At 39.1% G+C, this 27,290-nt stretch overlaps 1 protein-coding gene across 1 annotated transcript; it reads right to left on the reverse strand.

The window, feature by feature from the left end:
- Nucleotides 1-20,930: 20,930 nt before the first annotated feature.
- TOPAZ1 (testis and ovary specific TOPAZ 1) lies at nucleotides 20,931-23,694 on the reverse strand (the record flags this gene model as incomplete). Its single annotated transcript, XM_022553905.2, has 1 exon — nucleotides 20,931-23,694. A coding segment is annotated over one exon (2,589 nt), but the record flags the coding sequence as incomplete, so codon positions are not given.
- Between the last annotated feature and the right edge of the window lie 3,596 nt (nucleotides 23,695-27,290).

Below are 27,290 nucleotides of genomic sequence, written 5' to 3' on the forward strand. Positions count from 1 at the left end.
GTTTTTAATAGGGAAAAAAAAAAGTTAACCTTGTCACATTTTCTTTTTAAGATCTTCAAGTGGGCATGAACCATACGGGCTTCTATGCCAATCTAATTCTTACCTAGGCTTTTCTTTAACATAATGGTTCTCAAACTTGAACATGTAGCAGGATTAGTTGGTGACCTTGTTGAAACACAGATTGATGGGCCCCATTTCCAGAGTTTCTGATTCAGTAGGTCAGGGGTGGGAACAAATAATTTACATTTATGACAAGTTCCCACATGATGCAGCTGCTCCAAGGACCATACTTTGAAAAACACTGTCTTAACATAAAAGAACTTGAGCATATTTGTCACCTGACCTGACTGTGCCTTGCCTCAACAGCAAAATAGGTGTGGGGGGTGGATCAAATGACCTCCAAGGTGTCCTCTAAATCTAAATTTGGTATCTGTATATGTTCCAGTGAGTGTACTGTAGCTCTCAGTACTAATCGCTGCAGACATAGAAGATACCTGCAAATTGCAATGTTCATCTGATTTCAGCTAGTCTTACCTTCATAGAAGTCACATACACATCTTTTTTTCTTTTATTTTATCACTATTCCTCATTCCTCCCTCAAAAAATATTTTAATGGCTCCAAACACTTAGTGATAGCTTTAAGGTAACTTACAATATCCCTGACATCTGTATACACCTGACACATTACTTAAATAATACCCATGTACTGTTTACAGCATAGTAGCCCAAGTATATACAGGAGAGAATGAAAAATATGCTCAAGATACAAATTACATGAAGGACTATTTTAACATTATGTAATTAAAAGTTATGTTACAGACCTTTTGCAAACTTCATAAATATCTTCTTTTTCTTCTTGAATAGTCACCTTGTCCAAAAATCTACACTGTGAAGAGATTATGGTTAAATAGTATAAGTGACTATCTCTGCATTCCATATTAGGCTATGAGGCTTATCAGATCAGAATGTACTAGATGTTAATTAAACGACTAGCTTATGGTCAAGCAGGAAAATAATTCTACTCTACATTATTTAAAATATGAACACTGATTTTAAAATCTCTGCTGTTAAGAAAAACTAATATAAATCAGTACATTTTCCCCAATTTTTGATGTCACCTTTAATTATGCAAGCCACCATTTCAAATTATTTTGGACAATTAAAGTTATATTTCTTTTTATTCAGAAAAAAACAGCTTTGAGTGATTTTTATTTTTAGGTGGTATTTACCAACATAAATGTGTTTTTCATTAGAAATATTTATATGTATTTAAAACATTGCTACACTTAAAGCACTTTACAATTAGTAATTAGTGTTTTGGGAATTGTGATTCTTTAATTATAAGAAAATTATACATACTAGACCTTTGAAAAAACAAGCACCAAGAAAATAAACACCCCAAATCACCCATCATTTGGGCAGCCAGAGATAACCACTTAATATCTTACTTTATATCTTTCTAGTCTTTTTGAAGTACACAATCATATTTTACAATAATGGTACACACTATATATACTATTGTAACTATAAAAATCAACTGAGTAACACGAAGCACTAGCAAATAGAAAGATATACCATGTTCCTAGATGAGAATGTTAAAGGTAAAAAATGTTAATTGCCTGCAAATTAATTTATACATTTAAAAAATTACAATGTGTGTTTAAAGCTCTTAAAAGAATATAAGAATAGCCAGAAATATTTTAGATTTATAATACATGTTAGTATCTTTTAAAGCAAGCCTTCCTGACTGTTTTTATTTTTCAAGTAATTGACAGTATGGAATTGGTACAGGACCTGAGCAGTTAATGAAATAAAAGACAAGTAAAAGAATCATTCTATACATAAAAATTGAAACTATTAAAGATGGCATTTGAAATTTGTGAGGAAATGATTCAATAAATAGTAACAGGGCTTCCCTGGTGGCACAGTGGTTGAGAGTCCACCTGCCGATGCAGGGGCACAGGTTCGTGCCCCGGTCCAGGAAGATCCCACATGCCGCGGAGCGGCTGGGCCCGTGAGCCATGGCTGCTGAGGCTGAGCCTGCACGTCCGGAGCCTGTACTCCGCAATGGGAGAGGCCACAGCAGTAAGAGGCCCACACACCACAAAAAAATAAAAAAATAAATAGTAGCAGAACAACAGGCTAGCTGACTGGATGGAAAAAAGCTTGGTACCAATTCACCATATGCCAAATACTTTAAGTTCATTAAAGATTTAAATATAAAAAATACTGAAAGTATCAAAAATAAAATAAAGGTGAGTAGTTATATAATTTGGAGGCTGGAGAAAGCCTAAGCTGACACCAAAGGCAGAAACCATGAATTACGGTATCGGTAGGTTTGAATACAAACATTTAAAATATTTTCATATGCTAAGATGACAGAAGTCACCTGTCAAAATAAGAACAGAAAGGTTACATCGTTTCTACCTTTTTTCTTCCAAGATAAAATTTAAATTTATATTGATAAAAAATTTAAACATAATAAATAACACCAAAAAAGCACTAGAAAAAGACACAGGTGAACATTTTTGATGCAGAAACGGGGAAGGGTTTCTCTAAATACAACTCATAACTCAAATATCATAAAATAAAACATACATTTGAGGGGCTTCCCTGGTGGCACAGTGGTTGAGAATCTGCCTGACAATGCAGGGGACACGGGTTCGAGCCCTGGTCTGGGAAGATCCCACATGCTGCAGAGCAACTAGGTCTGTGAGCCACAACTACTGAGCCTGTGCGTCTGGAGCCTGTGCTCCGCGACAGGAGAGGCCGCGACAGTGAGAGGCCCGCGCACCGCGATGAAGAGTGGCCCCTGCTTGCTGCAACTAGAGAAAGCCCTCACACAGAAACGAAGACCCAACACAGCCATAAAAATAAAAAATAAAATAAATTAAAACAACAACAAAACAAAAACAAAAAAAACACATACATTTGACTAAATAAAAAGCTCCTTCAAGGTAAAACCAAACTATTAAAGATGGCATTTGAAACCAAGTCAAACACAAATGAAAACCAAGTCAAACACAAATGAAAAAACAGGAAAAAGTTATGGCAACATATGACAAAGAACAAATATGCTTAATATATGAAAAGTTCCTGCAAATAAAAAAAGACCAAAATCCCAAAAGAAAAATGGGCAAAGGATGTAAAAGAGAAGTTCACAGAAGAAAATGTAAATGGCTTTTACACATACTAAAAGATGCTTAACTAGACTCATAAGAGAAAAGCAAATGAAAAGTCATTTGTAAAAATGTACAGATGGACAAAAATAAAAAAAATTTAATACTGAGTTGGTGAGTGTGTGGGGGAGAAAACTGTCATTCCCATACAATGTTGATGGAAGCATAAATCAAAGCAATCTCTATGTAGGGCAATCTGAAAATTCTACTTCTAAGAATTAAACCAAAAATGCTTGCACATATGCAAAATGCCTTATGCTCAAGGATGCATAATGCAACAATGTTAAAATAGCAAAAAATGGGAACAAACCAAGTGTCCATCAACAGTGTAACTTGTTGAATAGAGTATACCCATATAGTGGATAATTATATAATTGTAAAAACAAAGTATCATTACATATATGGAAAGGAAACAATCTCCATTATACATTAAGTTAAAAAAAGACAAAGAATGATAAGCTGTCGTTTGTATAAAATTAAAAAGAACACACAATAGGTCCAGTTTGAGAAATGGCAAATAAGTATCTCTTATTGGGCTAACCCTTCTTCAGGTAACAACTATAACTCTCAGATGAACTATAAAAAAAAACTCTGCCTGAAAACACTGGAGAGATATGAAAAGTAGGCAGAATCTGGAGGAAAAGAGGGAATGACACTGGGTAACAGTCATGTTTTTATGGATTTATTCTTAAAGAGAGGCCTTAATTGGTTGGAACCACTGGGGAAGGCTAAAAATTTGCCATACTGACACAAAGAACCAGAAGACAGAGTACAGGGCAAAGTCAGAAACTGGGAAGTGAGGCTGGGAATCCTGGAAACGGGAGAGCCTAAGAGAGAAAGCCCCCAAATCTGCTTTAAACTTGGTCCAAATCTCTAGCTGACCCTTGAGCTACACCTTTGTAAGGTAGACTCCAAACAACCCAGATGACACTAAACGAACTGAAAAAACATCTCAACTGCCTACTACCGCAGGGGAGTAACCTGGAGGCCAAGTCCACCCAAGTTAAAACCTAAGCATGCAATTACCAGACAGCCCAGCAACTGCAAACCTGGGCATTTATTTCAAAATACCAAAGTTACAGAGATGGAAAACATATTAATGGTTACTAAGGTTACAGAAGTTAGGGGTAGGAAGGGATGTGTGACAAAGGGGTAGCATAAGGAATATCTTTGTAGTGATGGCATAATTATCTTGATTGCAGTGGTGGCTACAAAAATCTGCACACTTGATAATATACACAGAACTACATACACTCATTATACTAATGCCAAATTTCTGCTTCTGATATTGTGCCTTAAGATGTAATCATGGAGGAAAACTACTTTTGCAACTTTCTGTGAATTTACAATTGTTTCAAAATAAAAATTAAAAAGTACACTAGCATTTCAACTATCTGGGGCTCAAAACTAGAATCATTAAGCAACTACTACCATGGTAAATCTAAAAAGTGTTATATATGGATTCTGGGTATAACTGATATACAAGAGAAAGAAAAAACAAGGTCTGTAGAAAAGACAGAAATATATATATATGTAAAAGATCAGTAAGGAAGCATTTCTAAAAATTCACAGAAAACCATACATGAAAGCAGAAAAGTGGCAGGCTAGACATATGTCCTATAAATCAACCTATTTACCCTCTAAAGTTCCTAAAATATAAGGTGAGAGATGGATAAAGTTTGTTAATTCCCAAATTTTGGGGCCAGATATTTTAATGACAAATATTATTGACAGGGTCATGTATCAATATTTTCTAAAGAGTTGCTACTTTGAAGCTTACCACGGTATCAGAAAGATAAAAGAATCATTCCCCTTCTCTTAAACAAATCCAAAAAGTAGTACCACACTAGGAAGTAGATAAATGATTTGGGGGATTATTTTTAAAAGAGCTAATATTGAAAATAGTCTACATCTTTAAATATTTAGTGTTAAGAACTCAGTGAATTCTGGCAAACATCTCTTAAAATCTATCCTTGCAGAATTGAAAGCAAAAAGTCTTCTCTTCTGCTTTAAGTAGAATAGAGTACAAACTGTTTATTTTTTAATGCTTTAGAGCAAAGGTTGGCAAGCTATGGCAAGCTATAGCCTGCAGGCTGCCTGTTTTTGTAAATAAAGTTTTATTTGAACACAGCAATTGACATTTATTTACATATTGTCTATGGCTTCTTTCTCCTTACAATAACAGAGCTGAGTAGCTAGGACAGCAACCATATGGCCCACAAAGCCAGACAAGTATTTACTATCTAGTCTTAAAGAAAAGGTTTGCTGACCCCTGCTATAGAGTCAAGGGATTCTACTGTGTGACCCTGGACAAGATGCTAAGTCTCAGTTTTTTCATCTGCAAAGGGAAATAGCAGTACACACTTCATGTGCAGTAAAGGAATAACTCAGTAAATCTGGGTTGTCCATATGCCGTATGTTAAAGGTCTGGCCTGTGACCTGCTCCTAGAAGGCAACTTATAAGCCCTTGGAATATGCTGCTTGATTGTGTGTCTTTGTTTACCTGGGCGTCTGGGATCACAAGAGATAATGTAAGCTAACAGTGTAACTTATGGAAGAGGCCTTGGGCCACTCCAGAAAGTCTTTGTGATTTATGACGGGGTCCTTGAGCCATGTGGTATCAGCTTGACCTCAGGAGGGACTGGATGGAGACTGAGTGACTAAGGTCAGCTATGCAGGTGGTCAACCATGCCTATGTGACTGACCCCAATAAAAACCCTGACCAAGCTTCAGGCAAGTCCCTGGCTGGCAATATTCTGTTTTTGTCATACATCACTCCTGGGAGGAGCAAGCAGTGTCCACGTGACTCTATTGGGAGAGAAAAACTGGAAGCTTGTACTCAGTTTCTCCTATGCTCTGCCCTATGTGACTCTTTCTTTTGCTGACTTTAATCTGTATTCTTCCACTGAAATAAACTGTAACCTTGAGTTACAATAACAGCTTTGCTGACCCCTGTGAGTTCTTCTAGCAAATCACTGAACCTGAGGGTGGCTTTGGGAAGTCCTGAACAGCACCTCCTTATACCATAGGGATAAGATATAACCAGTGCTAAGTCTCTAGCACTGGCTGGCTGGCATTTAATAAAGGTTCAATACATAGTGGCTGTTATCATCAAACCATTAAGCAAGTACTTTGTGAGACTTTTATTCATGCTACAGGACACTTCTAACACTTAAAGACTTTTTTTTTTGATGTGGACCATTTTTTAAAGTCTTTATTGAATCTGTTACAATACTGCTTCTGTTTTATGTTTTGATTTTTTGGCTCCGAGGCATGTGGGATCTTAGCTCCCCAACCAGGGATCGAACCTGCACCCCCTGCACTGGAAGGCGAAGTCCTAACCACTGGACCTCCAGGGAAGTCTCAAAAGACTATTTTCAAATGAGGTTCACATTCAATATTCATTCAACAACCATTTGGGACTTCCCTGGCTGTCCAGTGGTTAAGATTCTACACTTCCATTGCAGGGCACACAGGTCTGATCCCTGGTCAGGGAACTAATATCCTGCATGCCGTGCGGAGCGGCCAAAAAAACCCAATCATTTGTGTTATTGCTCTGTTTTTTGTTTGTTTGTTTGTTTTTTCGCGGTACGCGGGCCTCTCACTGTTGTGGCCTCTCCCGTTGCGGAGCACAGGCTCCAGATGCGTAGGCTCAGTGGCCATGGCTCACGGGGCCAGCCGCTCCACGGCATGTGGGATCTTTCCGGACCGGGGCACGAACCCGTGTACCCTGCATCGGCAGGCGGACTCCCAACCACTGCGCCACCAGGGAAGCCCTCTGTGTTATTGCTCTGTATCAGCCACTGCTCTAGGTGCTAAAGATTCATTTGTGAGCAAAATGGACAAAAATCTTTGCCTTCATGGAGTTTCATTCTAGCAGGAAGAGATGGAGGTAAACATAAATAAGTAAATGTAAAGTATATTATATCATGATAAATACAAGAAAGGGGGATATGAAATGTTGACAGAACGGAGAATACTGGAATTTTAGGTTGGATGGCTAGCGGAGGTCTCTCTAAGAACATGAAATTTGAGTAAAGATGTGAAGGAAATAAGAAAGTAAACTACATCTTTTTTTTTTTTTTTTAGGAGCTAAAATGGCAAGGGCAAAGGCCGTGAAGTGGGAGAAAGCCTGGTTTGTTCCAAGAACAGCAAGGAGGCTAATGTGGTCAGAGTAAAATGGATAAGGAGAGTAGTCAAAGAGATCAGAGAGGTAACAACGTAGGGGAGGGGTAGGGGGAACAGATAAAGGGCCATGTAGGTCACAGTAAGGAATCTCAATATTAAAAGCCACTGGAGAGTTTGAAGCAGAAGAATAACATGATCTAATTTATGCTATGTTGAGAATAAACTACAAGAGGACAATATCAGAAGTTGGAGAAATGTTAGGAGACCACTGCAGTAATTCAGGCAGGAGATAATATTAGGCGGGCCCTGGGCCTGGGCCTGTGTGGTGTGTGTGGGAGTGATGAAAAGTGAATAATTTCCAGACATCATCTGAAGCTAAGTCCAGCAGGATTTCCTTACAGTCTGGATATGGAGTGAGAGAAAAAGAAAGTAAGAAAATCCAAGGTTTTTGAGCCTAAATAACTTATAAAGGATAGAGTTGCCTTTAATAGAAAAGGTGAAAATTACAGGAACGGCTGGTTTGTGGTAGGGTAGGGGACATCTAACAGGAGGTCAGTTTTGAACATGTTAAGTTTGAGAAGTGTAATTGGACATCCAAGTGGAAAAATCAAATAGGCAACTAGACAGAAAGGTCTGCAGCTCGGAGACAAAGTTCAAGCTGGAGATATCAATTTGAGAGTCTTAGCACACAGATGGCATTCAATGCAATGAGGTTGGATGAGACCATCTAAGGAGCAAATCTAGATAGGAAAAGAGAACAGACTCCTGCTCTAGGCACTGGGTCGCTCAACATGTAGAGGTCAGGGAGATCAGGAGAGACCAGCAAAACCAACTGGGAAGTTGCAGACAGACAGGACACTAGGCATGCATGTTTAACCTGAAAGCCATGTGAAAAAAATGTTTCAAGGAAAGCGTGATCAACTGTTAAATACTGGTGATAGGTTAAGTAAGATTAAGACTGAACTATGTCTATTAGACTCGGCAACAAGCAGGTCACTGGAGAGTTTAAGACAGGTAGTTTTGGTGGAGGTGAAGGTGAGTATCTTTGGAACTGGAGGAGAGAAACTGGGGATAGAGGGTCTAGACAAGTCTTTGGAGAAACAGGACGACAGGTGAAAAAGAAAATGGGACCATGAAAATGTATGTTTGGTTTTGTTTGAAGATGGGAGAAAAGCATGCTTATGCTGAAGAGAATGATCCAGTAATGAAAGGAGAATTACTGGAGTAGTATTTTAAAAGAGGGAAGAGATGGATTCTAGCACACAGGTGAAGGGAATAGCCTTGGCCTGTTCATCCAGTGTAACAGAAGTGAAGCTGGAGTTTTGGGAACAGGTGCAGGTAGGTGGCCTAATGTACTGGTAGGAGCTTCTTTTCCAATTACTTCAATTTTCTTGGTAAAGTAGGGAACAAGGTTGTTAGCTATGAGGACAAATGAGGAGGAATAAGGAGAAAGAAACACGAAATAGTTGTCTAGGAGTCAATTAAATTATTCGAAAGGTTAAGACAGTCATACACATTATCTGGCAGATAACTGATACCCCAAATTTTCTCCATATCATACACCAGTGGTATGTTCCAACATCAAGTTAGGTTTAGCTCCAATTCCTATGCCTTCTACATCTGTGGTCGAATAACTGATGCCTGCATTCATACCACTCAGGCACTATGATATTCTAAAATTTCAAAGAAGATCAAATGATATTCAGTACTTTGTACTTAGTGAGGCAGGAAGATATGTAACAATTTAGAAAGATTTACATAGGTTTAAGAACTTTAGGATTCTAAAAAGCTAAATATATAATTAAACAGCATACCCCATTTTCCCAGACAAGTGAAACTCTATTAATACTGTGCTTATGGCAAGCATCAAGCAGTATGTCCCATGGCCAGAATGACGTGACTCTTTTACTCAACAAAAAGGCCATTCCCTTGTCACCTGACAGCACTGCTAAGATGGACTTCTGTATTTACCACTATCTGGACCAAGAAATAAGAAAATGCAAAAGATTCCCTAGTACCTTTTCATCCAAGTCTGAACTTTTTGTGTGTTCACTGACGTCTCCCAGTTTTTCATTTGAAGAAGTCTCATTAGTAACTTCACCTAAGGAAATGTTTGCACCTTTGGAATCATGTTTTATCTCACTTGCTGAAAAGAAATAATATTCAACTGTAGAAACTTTAAATGACAAAATAACCAAGTCATTTAAAGATTGTTCTAAAAATGAGTTAGAATTCAGAGACTCTTTTAAAGTCCAATGTGACAAATATGAAGCAGCATTTTCAGCAAATTATACATTTATTCCTCCCTCTCTATCAAAATAACTCCATTACATGGTATAAAAAGAATTGGCAGTAAGACAAAATTGAGACATAAAGATAAATTTAAGAATCTTTCTTGATCATGTCCAGCTATTTTTCAATATATTTTTAAAATTTGAAAGTTTTTGAAATTAACTTTCAAATTATTTCCTGTAAAGATTCAGTTATTTAAACTTAGGATTAGCTATTATTAAAAAAATATTAAAAAGGACTCAGATTTAAAATGTGGTAAAGCTTAAATATATATTTCAGTTTCAAAAATGAGACTACAAAAATTGCTAAGGTCAATTATCTTTTGTAGATAAAGCCTAACAAAGTTATTTATTAAATAATCAACTGGAAAATTTCTCAAAATCTGATCTGCCAACCAGGCAAAACTGAGGAAAAACTGACAAACTGTAAAACGTGGTTGGCAGACTCTAAAATGAAAAGCTTCCTATTTTAATGAATTCATTCTGACTATGCCTAAAGAGAGATATAAAAATACTTCAATATTACACATTCTGAAAATGTCAAATTTTACCTGCTGACAAGGAAGCACAGATCTCTGACTTCATCAATTCAGGATCCAGTACAGGGAGTTCTCTATTATAAAGCAAACAGAGCTTACACATTATAACATATTCTAGCAGAACTATCCACTCCTCTAAACATAACACAATACTAGCTTTAGCAGCCTGGTGAACATCAGCTCAAGTCCTCCAAGGCCAGAGTACTATTCTGGGATAGCACACCCAAGCAGATTCTGCATTTGGTTCTTTTTTTTTTTTTTTTTTTTTTGCGTTACATGGGCCTGTCACTGTTGTGGCCTCTCCCGTTGCGGATGCGCAGGCTCAGCGGCCATGGCTCACGGGCCCAGCCGCTCCGCGGCATGTGGGATCTTCCCAGACCGGGGCACAAACCCGTGTCCCCTGCATCGGCAGGCGGACTCTCAACCACTGTGCCACCAGGGAAGCCCCTGCATTTGGTTCTTTAATCACATTCGCCACAACTGTTAGGGAGTGCTGCCACTCAAACTTTGTTACTCAGAGAGAACTGACGACATATACCAGGCATTTGAAACATTTTTAAAGTATTACACCAATGCAAAATAATGTTTACCTCCTACTCTTAAGCATGTGTATGTATGTCTTACCGCCAGTGTAAAAGGAAGAGTGTGAGAGCAGTGTGAATCTCTTTTTGTAGTCTCTGAAGACAACCTAAGGTCTAAAGGTAACAGCTATGGAGATCAGAGTTAAACCAACCTGGGTTCAAATATTGTTCTGCCACTTACTATGTCAACAGTGGCAAAATTATTTAAATTCTTTGAGTCTAACCATATCTGTAAAATGAGAATACCACTTACCCACGAGGTTATTGTGAGAATTAAATAAGATAAAATGTCCTTAAAGCCAATGGCATAGGCTCAACAAATGAAAACTACAGCTATAGGAGCCACTCAAAAACAAGTGGCCAGGGTTTCCCTGGTGGCGCAGTGGTTAGAAGTCCGCCTGCCGATGCAGGGGACACGGGTTCGTGCCCTGGTCCGGGAAGATCCCACATGCCGCAGAGCGGCTAGGCCCGTGAGCCATGGCCGCTGAGCCTGCGCGTCCGGAGCCTGTGCTCCACAACGGGAGAGGCCACAGCAGTGAGAGGCCCGCGTACCGCAAAAAAAAAAAAAAAACAAAAACAAGTGGCCAAACACTATTCCATTTTTAAAAACTTGGACAAAAGTATATAAAAGTACACAGAATAAAATATAATAGGACTTCCCTGGTGGCGCAGTGGTTAAGAATCCGCCTGCCTGGACAAGAATAAAGATGCAGACATAGAGAATGGACTTGAGGACGTGGGGAGGGGTAAGGGTAAGCTGGGACGAAGTGAGAGAGTGGCATGGACATATATACACTACCAAATGTAAAACAGATAGCTAGTGGGAAGCAGCTTCATAGCACAGGGATGTCAGCTCGGTGCTTTGTGACCACCTAGAGGGGTGGGGTAGGGAGGGTGGGAGGGGAGGCGCAAGGGGGAGGGGATATATGTATACATATAGCTGATTCACTTTGTTACACAGCAGAAACTAACACAACATTGTAAAGCAATTATACTCCAATAAAGATGTTTAAAAAAAGTAAGTACATTTATATAACTTTAAGTTTATAGACACATGTATGAAAACAAATGGCTTTTTAAATTATATGATATTATACTGTGTGAGAGGGATTTTCCTTCCAAGTTTCAATGTTACCTCAATTATTCAGGACCTTAATTCTGCTTTTTAAAAAAATTTTCTCTGAAAATAGTATCGTCTTTGATTTTCTGCTTTGAACTACCTTATCATTTAAAAAAACTTGTGTATATAACAAAAAAAAAGGAATCCGCCTGCCGATGCAGGGGACACGGGTTCGAGCCCTGGTCCAGGAAGATCCCACATGCCACAGAACAACTGAGCCCGTGCGCCACAACTACTGAGCCTGCGCTCTAGAGCCCGCGAGCCACAACTACTGAGCGCACGTGCCAAAATTACTGAAGCCCGCGTGCCTAGAGCCCATGCTCCGCAACAAGAGAAGCCACCGCAATGAGAAGCCCGCACACCGCAACGAAGAGTAGCCCCCGCTCGCCGCAACTAGAGAAAAGCCCTTGTGCAGCAATGAAGACCCAACGCAGCCAAAAATAAATATAAATAAATTTAAAAAAAGAATGGGAAAATAAAAGTACAAACAAGACACAAATATATACAAATCTCCTCCCCCAATTCATACCTCTTGACTCATATCTACTAGAATAACTCCATTTCAGTATTTCAAAGGTCTCTCCAACTCAACATGTCTAAATTTGACCTCATGACCAGCATCCCTCCCCAATCCTGCCTGTTTTCATCAGAGAATTGTAATGCCCTTCTTTGAAACAAGAGAAACCAGGTATCATCCTTAACTCCTACCTCTAACCTCGCCCCCATTTGATTAATCAATCTTCACTTCCTAAACCTCTCTCAAATCCACTCCCACTTCTGGTTGAAGTCACCATGTCCTTTGGTCTAATTATGACAACAGCTCCTTGCCAATTTGTTCTCCACACCAGAGCTGTCATGATTTTTAAAATGTAAATCTGATCAAATTCTCTACTGGAAGTAAAGTCCTTCAGTGAATCTCTATATACTCTTAGGATAAAGTTCAAACTCACCATGAATTCTAGTTTGTCTAGGATGATCTGTGTATGTCTCTCATCCTGGCATATTAATTATTAATACCTCCCCCCCATTTCCCTCTCAAAATTTTTGCAATTCAGAATATCAATTCCATGGTCATCCTATTTACAAAGCCCTGCACGACTGAGCTTTCTGCATATTCTGTAGGTTCATTTCTTGCCACCTGAACACTAAGCCATGGGATGTTATTTCTGTCTCTCAGTTGTAACATGCTCTTCCCTGCAGGCCTACCTATAGACTACTCCTTCCCTCTCAATTTTCGACTCACTTTTCTTCACCTATTGCCTAGTTCCTATTCTTTAGTGTTCAACTTAAATGTTACTAGGGCGAGGAAGCCTTCAACGCCTTGCACTTTTCCTATCATATTTTATTGTATTTGCTTAATCATTTGCAGCCCTTGATAGACTAAAAGCTCTGTGAGAACAAGGTCCACGTGCATCTAGTTGCTAACCATATACTCAGCACCTAACATCCTCCTGGCCAGACACTAGGGAGACGCAAATGAAGACGCCTCTCTCCTGTCTACAAACTCCCAGCATAGCAGGAGGTGCACATACAAGGAGACATAATATACTGAGATCTGTGCCAAGAGAACTACTGGAACAAATCCCTAGAATAATATCTCAGATGTGATTTAGAGGACAAATGAATGAAAAGAAAGGAACTTTTGGATACAGAAACACATGCAAAAGGATTCAGATAATGACATATTGTGGAAACAGTGAGCTGCCTGCTCTGCTTATCTTTTATTAGCCTCCCCCCACACTTTCCTCCCCACCAACCCCATAGCTGCCAAAGACAGAATGGATGCAGATCCACCAAAGAGCCATAATAAGCCATGCCAATCAATTTAGACTCTATCCTCAGGTGGCTGAGAGCCACCAGAGTACTGTAAGCAGTCACTGGCAGATCAATTTCTACTTCAAAATATTACTGTGGAGGAGGATATACTAAGAGATTTCAGGAAGATTAACCAGGAGCTAATTGCAATAATTCAAAAGAAATATGAATAAGATAGTAGCAGTGAGAATTGAGAGAAAGGAAAAACCATGAGAGATATTCAAGGTAATAGCATGAATAGGATTAACTGACTCAATAAATAGAGAATTGAGGGCTGTTTCTAATTATGCTGAAAGTTACATTCACAAATAGGTACAGCCCAGACACACAGAAGGTTATTCCTTAAAAAAAAAAAACCCAAAACCCAAAAATGTAAATAAGTATAGCAAGTGTACTGCTTTAAGTTCAAAGTATTACAATAGTATTTTTAATACTGCTGGTATAGTTCATAAGAGTGAGAAACTTTTTACTATGAATAAGTAACTTACAAGGAAGGTAAAATTGCACATGCCACTCTTGTTAGAAGTAATTTAGTTTTGTTTTGAATTTGCAAGACACAAAGAGATACGAAAAAGTTAAATTCAACTAGATTAGGAAAAATAAAATTGTAACCCCCATAAATATATTACAGCTTTGCATTAGTGGAGTAGAAAGGGGGAAAAATGAAGGGTAGAAGGAAGAAAGGAGAGAAACAGACTTGGGTGAGGCTACAGAATACAGGGAAGCAAAAGAGAAGATCTGAGCAAAAAGGAGAGGAGAATAAGAGAGGCTTCTCAAGAACTACATAGATTACATCAGGTTTATCCTCTAACAGAGCATTTTTCAAGGGGGTGATGTAATTTAATGGGTTCCAACCAGGATTTTTAAATAAAACAGAATAAAATACAAAATATGATACTAGACCACATGTAGTAAGGGAAATACTATTTTTATAAATCTATTGTCTTACATATTCATAGGTAGGTACCAGACTGTAATGTAAAATGTATCTTTAGTATGGGTAACTGACAAACAGGTTTGAAGACGACAGCTCTAGAATAATTATTAGCAGAAAAAGCTTGAAAACTAAGAGAATGTTATTGCCCAAGAAAAATTCAGAATGTTATTGCTCAAGAAAAATTCAGAAAAAATTCCCAAGAAAAATTCAGAATGCCCAAGAAAAATTCAGAATGTTATTGCTTCCTTCTGAGATGCTAACTAGCTGAGTGCAGTCAATGTTCACTTATTTACACACTCACATATTGTTTGCGAAAAGGACTACCATAAACTCACTGGGGCAATTATTCTGCAGATAACAGTGGCCCAAAACAGAAATATTACAGTATCCAATTCAGTGGGCCAGAGGTTCCCAAGCCTGATGCCAGGATGTGAGGTGCTCGGTCTCCTAATATTACAAACGATAACTCCATCAAGTACAGTACCATTTATTTCAGCAAAAACAAACAATGGTTTATGTGGTCCAAAAGAGAAAAAAGTAAAAATCAGAATGATGCTTCTTCATACTGCACCACCTGCTACTTTAAAGAGAAGGATGAGGGCTTCCCTGGTGGCGCAGTGGTTGCGAATCCGCCTGCTATTGCATGGGACACAGGTTCAAGCCCTGGTCCGGGAAGATCCCACATGCCGCGGAGCAACTAAGCCCATGCATCACAACTACTGAAGCCCGTGTGCCTAGAGCCTGTGCTGTGCAACAAGAGAAGCCACAGAAATGAGAAGCCTGCACACAGCAACGAAGAGTAGCCCCTGCTCCCCACAACTAGAGAAAGCCCGCGTGCAGCAACAAAGACCCAACGCAGCCATAAATAAATAAATGAATTAATTAAAAAAAATAAAGAGGAGGACGAGATGAGAGAGGAAAGGGGTCAAAAAGTAAATAATGTTCTGTGGCAGCCTATAGAATAATGGATTTGAAGCCATGTAAAGAACCAAAGTGCCACTCTTCCAGCATGTTGTTTTGGGGAGGGGAGATCGACTTTGGAGCAGGTTGCCCTGTGTCCAGATCTCAGCTCTGATACTTACTAGTTGTGTGTCCTTTGGAAAGTTAGTGACTTTGACTCAATTTTAAAGATATGGTCAATCTCAGAATTGTTCTACTTAATGAAATAGCGTAAGTAATGTATCTAGCACAGGGTAGACACTAAATGTCAGTTCTTACAATTAAGTGTAAAATTGTGCATTATAGTTAGAGTGCCTCAGATATTCAGTGGACAGTGAGAATGGAATAAGATGAGCTTCTTGAAAGACAGGCCAAGGAGTCTAAATAAATGAGGGAAAGAAAGAGAATGACCTTTACTTTTGCTGGAAAGCATTTTTTGTTTTTGTTTTTGGGGTTTTTTTTGGTCATTTGGTATTGTAAACCTGGTGACAGAGGCCAGTCTCCTGGGGAACAAACTGATTCCCCAAGATCTGAGAAAGTAAGTGGGGTGGATTTCTTGAGACAATATAATTTACCCAGCATAGATCCATGCTAGGCATGGTCTAAATGGGACTCAAATGCCTGGGCAAAAGTAATAGGCTTTTATTTTCTGTACAGTGGTGCAAGGTATTTTTCCCCCTAGAAGTTTATTATTTACCAGCTCTAGAATGTACAATGGCTTTTCATGGATTTAAGTCCAAGTTGCAAAGGTGGTATAAATGATCCAAACTGATCACCAGCATCAATTCTATACCAAGTTCAAATTTTGATGCCTAATTTTCCAACCTTCTTAGTCTGGTATCACCCTACTTATCAAGTCTTATTTTTACTATTCTTAAACATCTATCTGCTTTAGAAAAAAAGGATTCACTGTCTCCATTTACATATATTCCAATGCTTGAGAAACAGCCTACAACATAGTAGGAATTGAAACCTTAATTCTCTCCCCTCCCTCAATGTATGAGTGATTGGGTTTACAAAGGCAAATGAGACATGGACATTTCCCACCCTCAAGAAGTCCAACAGTTTATGTGAGCCATGGAATACAAGATATGGTACACAAAAGTTAAGTATCTGTCTCACACACACACAAAGAGAAAATGATGTTCCCATGGAAAAGTGTCTGAGATATCCACTCTAAACCAAGAACTTATTATAGAGGATAACACCAGAAACAAAAAGGAAAGAAAGAAAGAAAAATAGAGAATATACACAAGAGTATATATTCTTGTGCAACTGTATGTACATTGGTGGGTACCACGATGAAAATTAGACTGTATTCAGCAACAAAAAATATGTTCTCCTCTCAAGACTTCACTGAACTCATTAAATGTTGCATCTACAAAGAAAATAAAACAAGACTAATAACTGTGTTTATAATAAAATGGGCAAATAAAACATATTTTATCAAAATTATTAAGGTCTACTAGATTAGTGTATGTTTTGTTGGCTAAAGTTAAATTTTCTGATTCCTGTTGTGTAATCAGGCCTGTACAATGCTCTTAGTTGGCTGACTCAATCTGTTGAGTTCCTAACTATGTGAAGATTAAAAAAAAGTGATCATGTTATTTGGTTTTTTGCTATTAAGTTGTATGAATTCCTTATGTATTTTGGATATTAATCCTTCATCAGATACATGATTTGCAAATACTTTCTCCCATTCCATAGGCTGCCTTTTCATTTTGTCTAGACAAATAGTGTATGGTCCCACTTGTATGTGGAATCTAAAAGAAAGAACTCATAGGAACAGAGATGAATGTGTCAGCTAACCTTATTATGGTAATCATTTTGCAACATACACATATATCAAATCATCAAATTGTACACCCTAAACTTACATAAATGATATATCAAATATGTCTCAAATATGTCAAATATGTCTCAATAAATTTGGAAATAAAGAGAAAAAAGAAAAGTAAAAAAAAAAAAGGTCCAATAGTATTAGCAGGTGAGAGATGTAAATTATATCATCATGAAATCAGTGCCATAAGTGAGGTAGCAAAAGGTGCTGTGGGAAGAGAACGGCTCCTACTTCTGTCTGAAGAAGTCATAATCTGCCCTGCACAACCATATTCATAGCTACCTTTACCTTCTGCCCACATTTTCTTTATTAATTTTCTACCTCTCCAAACTTTCTTCCTTCTTCCCCCTTGTTAATCTAAATCAATCCAACCGTTAAGGATCAGTACAAATTTTGGCTTTTCCAAGAGGCCCTTTCAACCCTCTTTTCTAAACTACTAGTGTTCTTGTACCTCAGTTTACATATTTTTGTTTCAAACACATTAGTCCCCATTTCCCCAGCTATATAGTAATTCCCGTGAATATTTGGCAGATTCTTAAAATCTCAATGATCCACTGTATAATATCACTTGACTGATATTCTAGCATACATGATTGAACATAATCCTATATTCTAGTACAGATTCACTGTCCAGCACTGACTATTACAGACATTCTCAGATCTCTAACCATACTTACAGGCTAATTCAAAAGTTTTACCTATTTCACCCATTATATATGTCTAAGTTCATCAGTTCAAGTCTTAGGGAATTAGTTCTAATATGCTTCTAATGCTTTGGATTTTAATATGGACTTCCCCCACAGTGGAGACTGACAATGAATAAGTATTCTAACATAACTTAAATGCCTTACAAATAAACTCAGGTTTGTCTACCTGTTTTACCAATAAGAGGTAGTCCAGAGCTTCTGACAATTTCTGGGCATAGCCCTCCCATCTTCAATTTCTATTTCTGTAAAACAGAAACTCATTCTAACAGGTTTCAACCTCTCAGTGTCGTAGAGTGAGGAAACAGTAATGTAATAATTAGCAACTGATTGGCAAAAGGGAGAGAGCTAACATTAGAAATTATGTTTTAAGCTTCATCTAGTTCTAGAACCATTAACAATTTTCTGTATAACTATTAGCAGACCCTCTGGTGATCATGCGTCCATTTTTCCCTGTTAAGGTTTATCCTAGCACTGTGGATGACTGTAAAACTGGTATTTCCAGTGCAGAAAAATGAAAATATTAAAATAACTACTGAGGAAATTGTAAAGTTTATTTAAAAACCAAAACTTCAGAAGCAGGGATGAAAGAAAAAGAAGAGCTAAAAACAAGTATAATTGGTACTCCTGCCATAAAAGGAAATGAAGTTACAATAATAGAAAAATTATCTGAAGTAAATTTGATTCTTGGTTTGTCTTTTTTTTTTTTTTTTTTTTTGCGGTACGCGGCCCTCTCACTGTTGTGGCCTCTCCCGTTGCGGAGCACAGGCTCTGGACGCGCAGGCTCAGCGGCCATGGCTCACGGGCCCAGCCTCTTGGCGGCATGTGGGAACTTCCCGGACCAGGGCACGAACCCGTATCCCCTGCATCGGCAGGCGGACCCTCAACCACTGCACCACCAGGGAAGCCCAGGAACTAATTTCTTGTTGTAAAGAAGTATATTGATTCAGCAGTTCCTTTAGTTTCACTTCAGTCCCTCCTTCCCCAAGTTAAACATAAGTAAAATTAAATGTTTACTAAAAAGTGGCATGATCCAACTTTTCTGAAATTATATCCACATGTATGCCTAGACAGGCGTACAAATTTTGAGTAATTAATTTGTTATTTTGGGTGGTGAGATTCCCTCCCTCTTACACTTTTAATATAATGAACACGTATCACTTTTATAAAATCAGCCATTATCCTAAGAAAGAAAAAAAAAAGTATAAAAAACAAACTTTATGCCCAGTTTACAATATTTCTCTCTTTCTACCTTCAACTGCAGTTCACTGTCAACATCTTGTTAGCTAACAGAGATGTTTGCCTTTGAAAGAGTTAAAAGCACCTTTAATTAACTACCTTTTATTGAGCTCTTACTATTCTCTCAGTATTACACCAAAACCTTTCCCATCCCTTCATTGATTAATCCTCACGACCTTGAGAGGCAAGTACCTTCCCTTTTTACAGATAAGGTAAAATGTCAATAATTTGCCTACAAGGTGACAGAGCTATTAGGGAAAGGAAAGAAAAGAAAAAAGATTCAAAAACCTAGGTCAGACTATAAAGGTTAAGTTCTTGACCACTAATTTTAAACTAAGATAGTTCAAACCCAGTGTGAATTTGGACAACTGACAACTTGTCATCTTCATTTTTTCCACCTCAAAATGGGCAGATTACCATCCTCATTATGGACGGTTTTAAAAAATGACAGATAAAGCTCTTGGTCCTTCCTTTGGGATATAGAAAGTACTCTATTTGGTGATAAGTTACAAGTTATTGTCACACTAAGAACATCAAGAAGAATGTAATATCACAAAAGTAACTAAAATTTATGAATACCAGACAAATTTAAGTCATGTACTATTGAATCTTAGTGGAAGGTGTTTATGTTTCGAGTCTGTTCACAGAACATTCCAATATTCCAGTACTGTAACATACAAATATAAATTAGAGCTTAAAGAATTATAAAAATTTAGTAAAATATGACATAATAGTAAATAAAATTTAGGCCAATCAGATAGGTCAATTTCCCAAACAAGAAGGTTATTACTTGGCTCCATTTAAAGTTGATTCAGGCAAACTCACTCTCTTTGGGGGCTAAGTCATCATTTAAAACCATCAACTTAGATGGATCTAGAGACTGTCATACAGAGTGAAGTCAGAAAGAGAAAACCAAATATCATATATTAACGCATATATGTGGAACCCAGAAAAATGGTCCAGATGAACCGGTTTTCAGGGCAGAAGCAGAGACACAGATGTAGAGAACAAATGTATGGACACCAAGGGGGGAAAGTGGTGGTGCTGGGGGGTTGGTGGTGTGATGAACTGGGCGATTGGGATTGACATGTATACACTAATATGTATAAAATGGATAACTAATAAGAACCTGCTGTATAAATAAATAAATAAAATTCTAAAATTAAAAACAAAATAAATAAAAATTCTACTATTTATGGCAAAAAAAAAAGAATCACCTTTACTTGCTTTTAACCAAGATGCCTATTCTATCCTTGCTGATATTAAAGCAACATTTACTCAAAAAATAATAATAATAAATTTAAAAAAATAAAACCATCACCTTAAAAGTAAAACCATGAAAAAAAATTCGTGCTTTTCCCCTCTGAATATTAGTTTAACTTTTGATTCGACTTTCAAGCTCTAATTCAAATAAACTTTTCCAAGGCTTCTCTGGTCACTGAAAAATGGATTTTTTGTCTAACAAGGAAGCCACAGAAAATGGGTTAAAATACATAGCACTGTTCTTAATACGTAACTTGGTTGAAATAAAAGTATATCTGTGTATTTACAATTATTAAAAAACTATGAAAATAAATTTGACTTTTGAAAGAAGCAATCTCACTAATTTAAAAAGCCACTTTATAAACCACCATTTAAAATTCTGAACAGCTAATCTGCTCCATTAAAATTTCAAATATATATAATTGTTTTATTTTGATTCTAAGTTTCAGCATTAATGACATTTCCAGGTCTTAGCAATTATACACTATATTACATTTAATAAATAACTGGGTTAAAAAAATAATGGAGCGTCAACGATCACTGAATAAATTAGTGACACCTAAGAGTAGAAAGTGCTTTTGAAACCTGCAACAATAATCTGTACCAAAAGGCATACTTGAATATGCATACCTCAAGTCATCACTTGGTTCTTTTTTTTCTGGAAGTTCCATGTGCTTGGGGTCTGCTGACTGGTGCTCTTCAGCAACATCGGGCTCCTGGCTTATCACGGGAACCTCGGAAGTAAATGAGAGCTCCCCTTCATTGGAGACTCCAAAGAGGTCTGGGTCATCTTGAATTACATCAATTAAGAGGACATCATCTTCATATGCTTTAAGAATATCTGGAAACCCCACTTCAATTTCTGAAACGTTCTCAGTCATTTTTCTACCACTAACTTCAGAGAAAACTGCTTTGAATCTTTCTTGTTCACTAGAGCAGAAGGCAGGACTTTTCTTTATATACCCAGGATCACAAGAAATAGTATTATTTTCAACTGTGAGAGAAACAGCTTCCTTATTAGAAACAATATTGCCTGGTTTAGAGATGTGGTTAGATGGTTTATTATCATTACCTTGCTTTAAAAAGCTTGGAGAAATAATACAGGAACTCTTACTGCAGTATGAGTCACAACCAGCTTGCACTGGAACTACACTATTTTGTATGCTCAAAGATTGAGGTCCTGAAGTTACTGTGGTGACATTTTCTTTAGTCCTATTCTGCCTTACCTCTGCTCCAGATAAACTGTCAAGAAGTTCTAGGGGACTATATACTTCTCTCTCTGATGACTTGCCATGTATTATTCTTTTTTCTGTTTTGTTCTTAAGTAAGGGAATTTTAAAATTAGTCAGCCGTCCTGTGTTCAATATCTTAATCAAGTCTGGAACAACCAGTGTTTGCTTAGCAATGCATGCTTTTCGATGAATCGTTTTGCCTGTAGAGCTATTTGCTTCCTGGCCATCCTGGGAAGCCACTGTCAAATTCAGTTTTGTTAAATTCCCTCTATCTTTTTTTTTACTTCCTGTTAAGTTTTGAGTCACATTAGTTAATGGAGTATCTTCAATAGTATTAGAAACTACCTCTGACGCACTTCTGCTTAGTTTCTCTGACTTCATTTTTTTATTATCATTGATGATAGGTTCCTTTATAACCATTAAAGTAGGTTCCACTGTAGAGACTGAAGATAAACAATTTAAATTAGAATCCAATTTCTCTCTACTTGAAGATTCACTGCTTGTTTCTGTTAGAGAACTTTGTAGCATCAATTTGGAATCAGTTAAATGAGTTTGTTTTGTTTGGTGTTTAAGAAAATCATCTTGCCTAAAACTTTCCTGAGACCCAGGAAGAAAGTTATTTGACTGTGGCAAGGAAGCCTTTTTCCAACACTGGGCAGATATTCTAGCACATGAATAACAAGGCCAAGTTCTTTTGCCAGTCATTGGTATTGTTCTTTGACAGCTAAATTTAGATTCTTCAGCTTCATTCTTCGAGTCTTCCCTCGAAGCTCTCTTTTCAATAGGATGGCAATCGCTAGGTGACTTCACTATTGAGTTTTTCATCCACTTAAAATACTCCTCTGGATCCATCCTTTTACATCCTAAAGGCTCTGAAGCATTCTTTTTTTCTTCTTTTGAAAGTGGCTCAAGAGTTTTCTGAAACATAGGATTTACATGGTGTTCATGACTTGTTTTTTTCCCTGTTTCTGGAAGACTTAATAAATGATCCATTGGTGACAGCGTGTTATTGTTTACTTTTCTCAAAACTTCTAAAGGACTTTTTTTAGCCTCTAAAGTCTCTGTTTTTTTACCTTCAGCACCTGTTTTGTTTTCTTGTAACACCAGCTCAGATTTGTTATACAAATTAGAGAATTTCATCTTAATAACCATTTCATCTCCTTTTTCAGACACCTTCATCCTTTTTCTGGGTTTTCTCCCAACACTGCTCTCCTCTAATGAATGTTTATTTTTTTCACTTTGAAGGCAGGAAAGCAAGCCCTTATTTTTACTTTGGTATGAGTCATTTTCTTCAAGTAATAACTGATTTACTCCCATTAAGTTTTCTTCAGTTTGTAAAAGCTGAGGAATATTATTTGTGTCACTCTTATCTCCAAGACCCCTAGGGTTTTCTTTCTTTAACTCTGAGGAATTTTCTGGTACATGCATATATCCACCATCAGGTTTATATGCAAGGTTATTTTCATCATTACAACTCTTGGAATGGGGGAAACAACTGCAATCACGTAATCTTAAAATGCAATTATTTTCTACTCCAGGTGACAAGCTGTTACAAGAATATTTTGGAGTATTCTTGTACAGTTCATCTTGGAATTCAACCTTACTATTTTGTGTAGCCTTATTTTCAGTTATTTTGAGAGGTGGCCGTTCTAAGCTTTTAAATTTTTTAATTCGAATTCTTCTTTTAATACCTTTTACCAAACTTTCCTTACCCAAAGACTGCAAGAAAGCCATACTTTGAAATTCACTGCATTCCACTATTTGGAAAGATTCCGAACTGGTTAATGACTCCTTTCTTACCAGGTCAATCCCTGGCTGTGGATCATCACTTGAGGCTTCAGTAACTTTTCTTTTTTCCTTGGCTGAACAAAACAACAAAACATACCAGAAAAGATTTTACATTGAGGAGGAAAAAGCAGTATCACTTAAAAAAAAAAAAAAAAATTGTGAAGCCATCCATTTTTATTTCCCTGAATAGCCGTATGGAAACATACATTTGTTTTTAAATCAAAGACCTAATTTCTATTAAGGTCCTGTATAAATTCTAAGACAGCTGAATAACCTCTAGCATCATGATTTCATACAAGCCAAAGTGAATCACTAGTAGGAATTCCTTTTACAGAACTTCTGAGCAAGGAATCCTAACAGGACAAACACCTTTTAAGCGAATTCCTGTTTTTTTCTCTCAGGGTCAACCGTGTGCATCAGTAAAGCCCATGTAGATGCAAGTGAAACGCCAGTGGGTGCAGGAGAAGGGGTGCAAAGGCTAGAAAGGGAGTGACCCCTGCGTGCTTCCTTACTGTGTCTTCCCGATTGCAAGGGGAGCTCCGCCTCCTTCGCTGCTTCGAAGCCCGGCCGGTCCGACGGGTCTGAAGAGCCCACCTGGCCCCCCGGCCCCTCCACTCGCCGCCTCGCTGAGGCCTTCCCAGCCCCGAACGCCTCACCCGACTTGTCACTTTTTACCTCTTCTCTCCCAGACGCCCGGGCCACCATCCCCCTCTTTTGCCTGCTCTCTTCGCGCCCCCCGGCCTCAGGGCCACAGCCTCCCGCCTTGCCTGGTCCCGGCCGCCTGCCTCTCTTCCTCGGGCCTCGCGCGACGCCTTTACGCCCCGGGGCCGTCGCTGGGCCCGACGCCCGCGGCTGCCGCATCCGCCCCGGGCCGCCCGTCTGCCCACCGAGGCCCGCCACGCCCGCTGGCAGGAGCCCACCGACCACCCAAAAGCTGCTTCCGCTGCCAGGCACCCGCGGCCCTCAGCCCCGCCCCGCCGCGCCCAGCCGCCAAGACCCTGGGACCGGAAGCGGAAGTGGGATCCGCGATGCCTGCCTGGGGCAGGCGCGGCAAGGCCCAACGGCCGGAAGGACCTCGAGGCTTTGCAGCTGGCCCCTCCGCCGTGCATTGCGGGGCGTGGGGGTGGCGCCTTCCAGTAGGCCGGGCGCTCCCACGGCCACCTCTGGCGCCTGGTTGCTCGCAAAAACCGAGTGGCTTCTAACTCCGCCCCAAGTCTCTTGTGGGGGGGTCCCTTTCCATATGCCTTCCTGACATCCTATACGCACCTCAAACTTCAGTTTTGCAAAACTGACCTTGTCTTTCATCACGGGCTTGCTCCTCTTGTGTTGGTGGATGCGTCACCGTCTACCCAGTTGTCTAAGTCAGAAACCTAGAAACCATCAGATACCCTTCTTTCCACTTCATCCCTCGCATCCACGTTCATTAGGTCCGATTGATTCGACTTTCTGTGTTTGTCAGCCACTCGCCTTGGCTCTGGCTTGCAGACTCTGACCCACTGTGTCAACCTCCTAGATTTTATTCATGCCTCCATCCTTGTGCTTTTTCAGTCAGCTTCCACCTGCCGCCAGGCCATGCCCTTCCAATGAAAGGATATCTTGGCATTTCCCAGCTTGCCCTTTCATGAACCTCCTTTGCTCAAAGACTGAAACTAACAGAAAGTCCAAACTCTTCATTGTGGTATTTGTGGCTCTTTCTGATATGGCCCCTGAATTGTTGGTTTTGTCTCTTACTGCCACTGTAGGGGAGAAGGTGTGCTTCAGTGGAAATCTATGCACAGGAGTCACCCTTCTGCATTATCTGATTCTGATTCTATGGGAGATACTTTACAACTATATAAGTTGTAAATGAGTGGTAGCATTGCAAAATAATGGTCTATAGATATGCAAATTCTCTCCTACAGAAGTTCAGTGGACTTCCCACTCCTTGTGGAAGAAGCCAGTTTTGCCTCCGTTTGCACATTCATTTCAATATTCCTGGTCTATAAACGTGTCTGTTCTTTGGACTCACCCTTTGAGTGGTTATTATAAAATCTGCCTGATGGGAGAAACAAAATCTTTAACATGTTCATTTTTACATCTATATGACAGTCATGATTTTGAAACTGAGCAGGACCCTGCGGGGCCCTCCTGCTTACAAAAGTCTTTCTGTTTCTCCATTTCTTGTTTATAGGCTTCCCCTGAGTTCCAAAAGGGCAGATTCAGACAGTTACTAATTAGGGAAGTGAGGGAATGTAGAAACAAAGGGAAAACAGTAGTGCAAGAAACAATAGTGCATTGATAAAGCACAGTCTTAATTCCTCCTCAAGGGATATACAGAACAATCTGATATCTTTGAGTTCTACAGGAACTAAGTAGCCCACCCAGGTAGAGGATGGTAACTTCAGACTGAGCACAAGCACATAGACCCCATGGACCCCAGACTAGTTTGAACCAGAAGACTGATGATTAAGATTCCTGAAACACCACCCTGTTACTTCACCACCAACCAATCAGAAGAAAGTCATGCATCCTGCAGTCCTCACCCCTAAATGTTGCTTTTAAAAACTCTTCCCTGAAGACCATCAGAGATTTTGGCTCTTTTTGCAGCACGAGCTGCCTGTACTCCTTGCTTGGTGCCCTGCAAATAAATGCTATACTTTCCTTCACTACAACATGGTGTCAGTAAATTGGCTTTGCTGTGCTGTAGGTGAGCAGACTCAAGTTCAGTAACAATTTTAATTGGGGCAGGGGTGCTATCTTTTAACACCACACATACCCTTGCCTGCCTGCACTTAAACCACATTGGAATACTACTGAAGTTCCCTAGATTCCATATGATCCATCATGCTGATAGGGATAGAGTAGGAGAGTTACACAGGTAGCTTTAGAAATCCCGCTAGGGGATTATAGATAGAGAAGGAACTTTGGGAGACCATTGTAAGTTAATGACCACTCAAGAAAGTAATCAGAACATTGTGAAACAAGACAGGCCTGCTTAACAACGAAACCATGCAATAAAAGCGTTGCAGGAAGGGGGACCCCTGCCAGGGCCCAAGAGCGGGCTCTTGTCTAACACTTGGAAATGACTTGTCCGAAGAGACACACGTGCTGACAAAGCAAGAGACTTTATTGGGAAGGGGTGCCCAGGTGGAGAGCAGGAAGGTCAGGGAACTCAGGAGAACTGCTCTGCCATGTGGCTCACAGTCTCAGGTTTTATGGTGATGGGATTAGTTTCTGGGTTGTCTCTGGCCAACCATTCTGACTCAGCGTCCTTTCTGGTGGTGGGCACATCGCTCAGCCAAGATGGATTCCAGCGAGGATTCTGGGAGGTTGGTAGGACATGTGGACTGGAGTCTCCTCTCTCCTTTTGACCTTTCCCATATTCTTTTGGTTGGTGGTGGCTTGTTAATTCCGTGTTCGTTACCAGGATCTCCTGTCCTAAAATAACTCATGCAAATTGTTACAGTCTTTACCTGGCCAGGGTGGGCAGTTTCAGTCAGTGTTTCCCCTAACAAAAGCACCGAGATATGCCCCAGGCCATTAAGTGAAAAAATGAGACCTGCATCCTGCTGGTCGAGGTCAGCAAGATAATGATCCTTAGGACATGCACCTCTGCACGTACCAAGGACAGGAATAGAGGGGAAAGGTGACATTCCAAAGTAGAAGACCCTCATTATACTGAAACCTGAGATGATTTAACATATTTTACTGTATGT

Source organism: Delphinapterus leucas, chromosome 10 (genome assembly GCF_059928025.1).
Source record: "Delphinapterus leucas isolate spDelLeu-1000000601 "Yukka" chromosome 10, BTC_Dleu_Yukka2, whole genome shotgun sequence".
Taxonomy (NCBI): domain Eukaryota; kingdom Metazoa; phylum Chordata; class Mammalia; order Artiodactyla; family Monodontidae; genus Delphinapterus; species Delphinapterus leucas.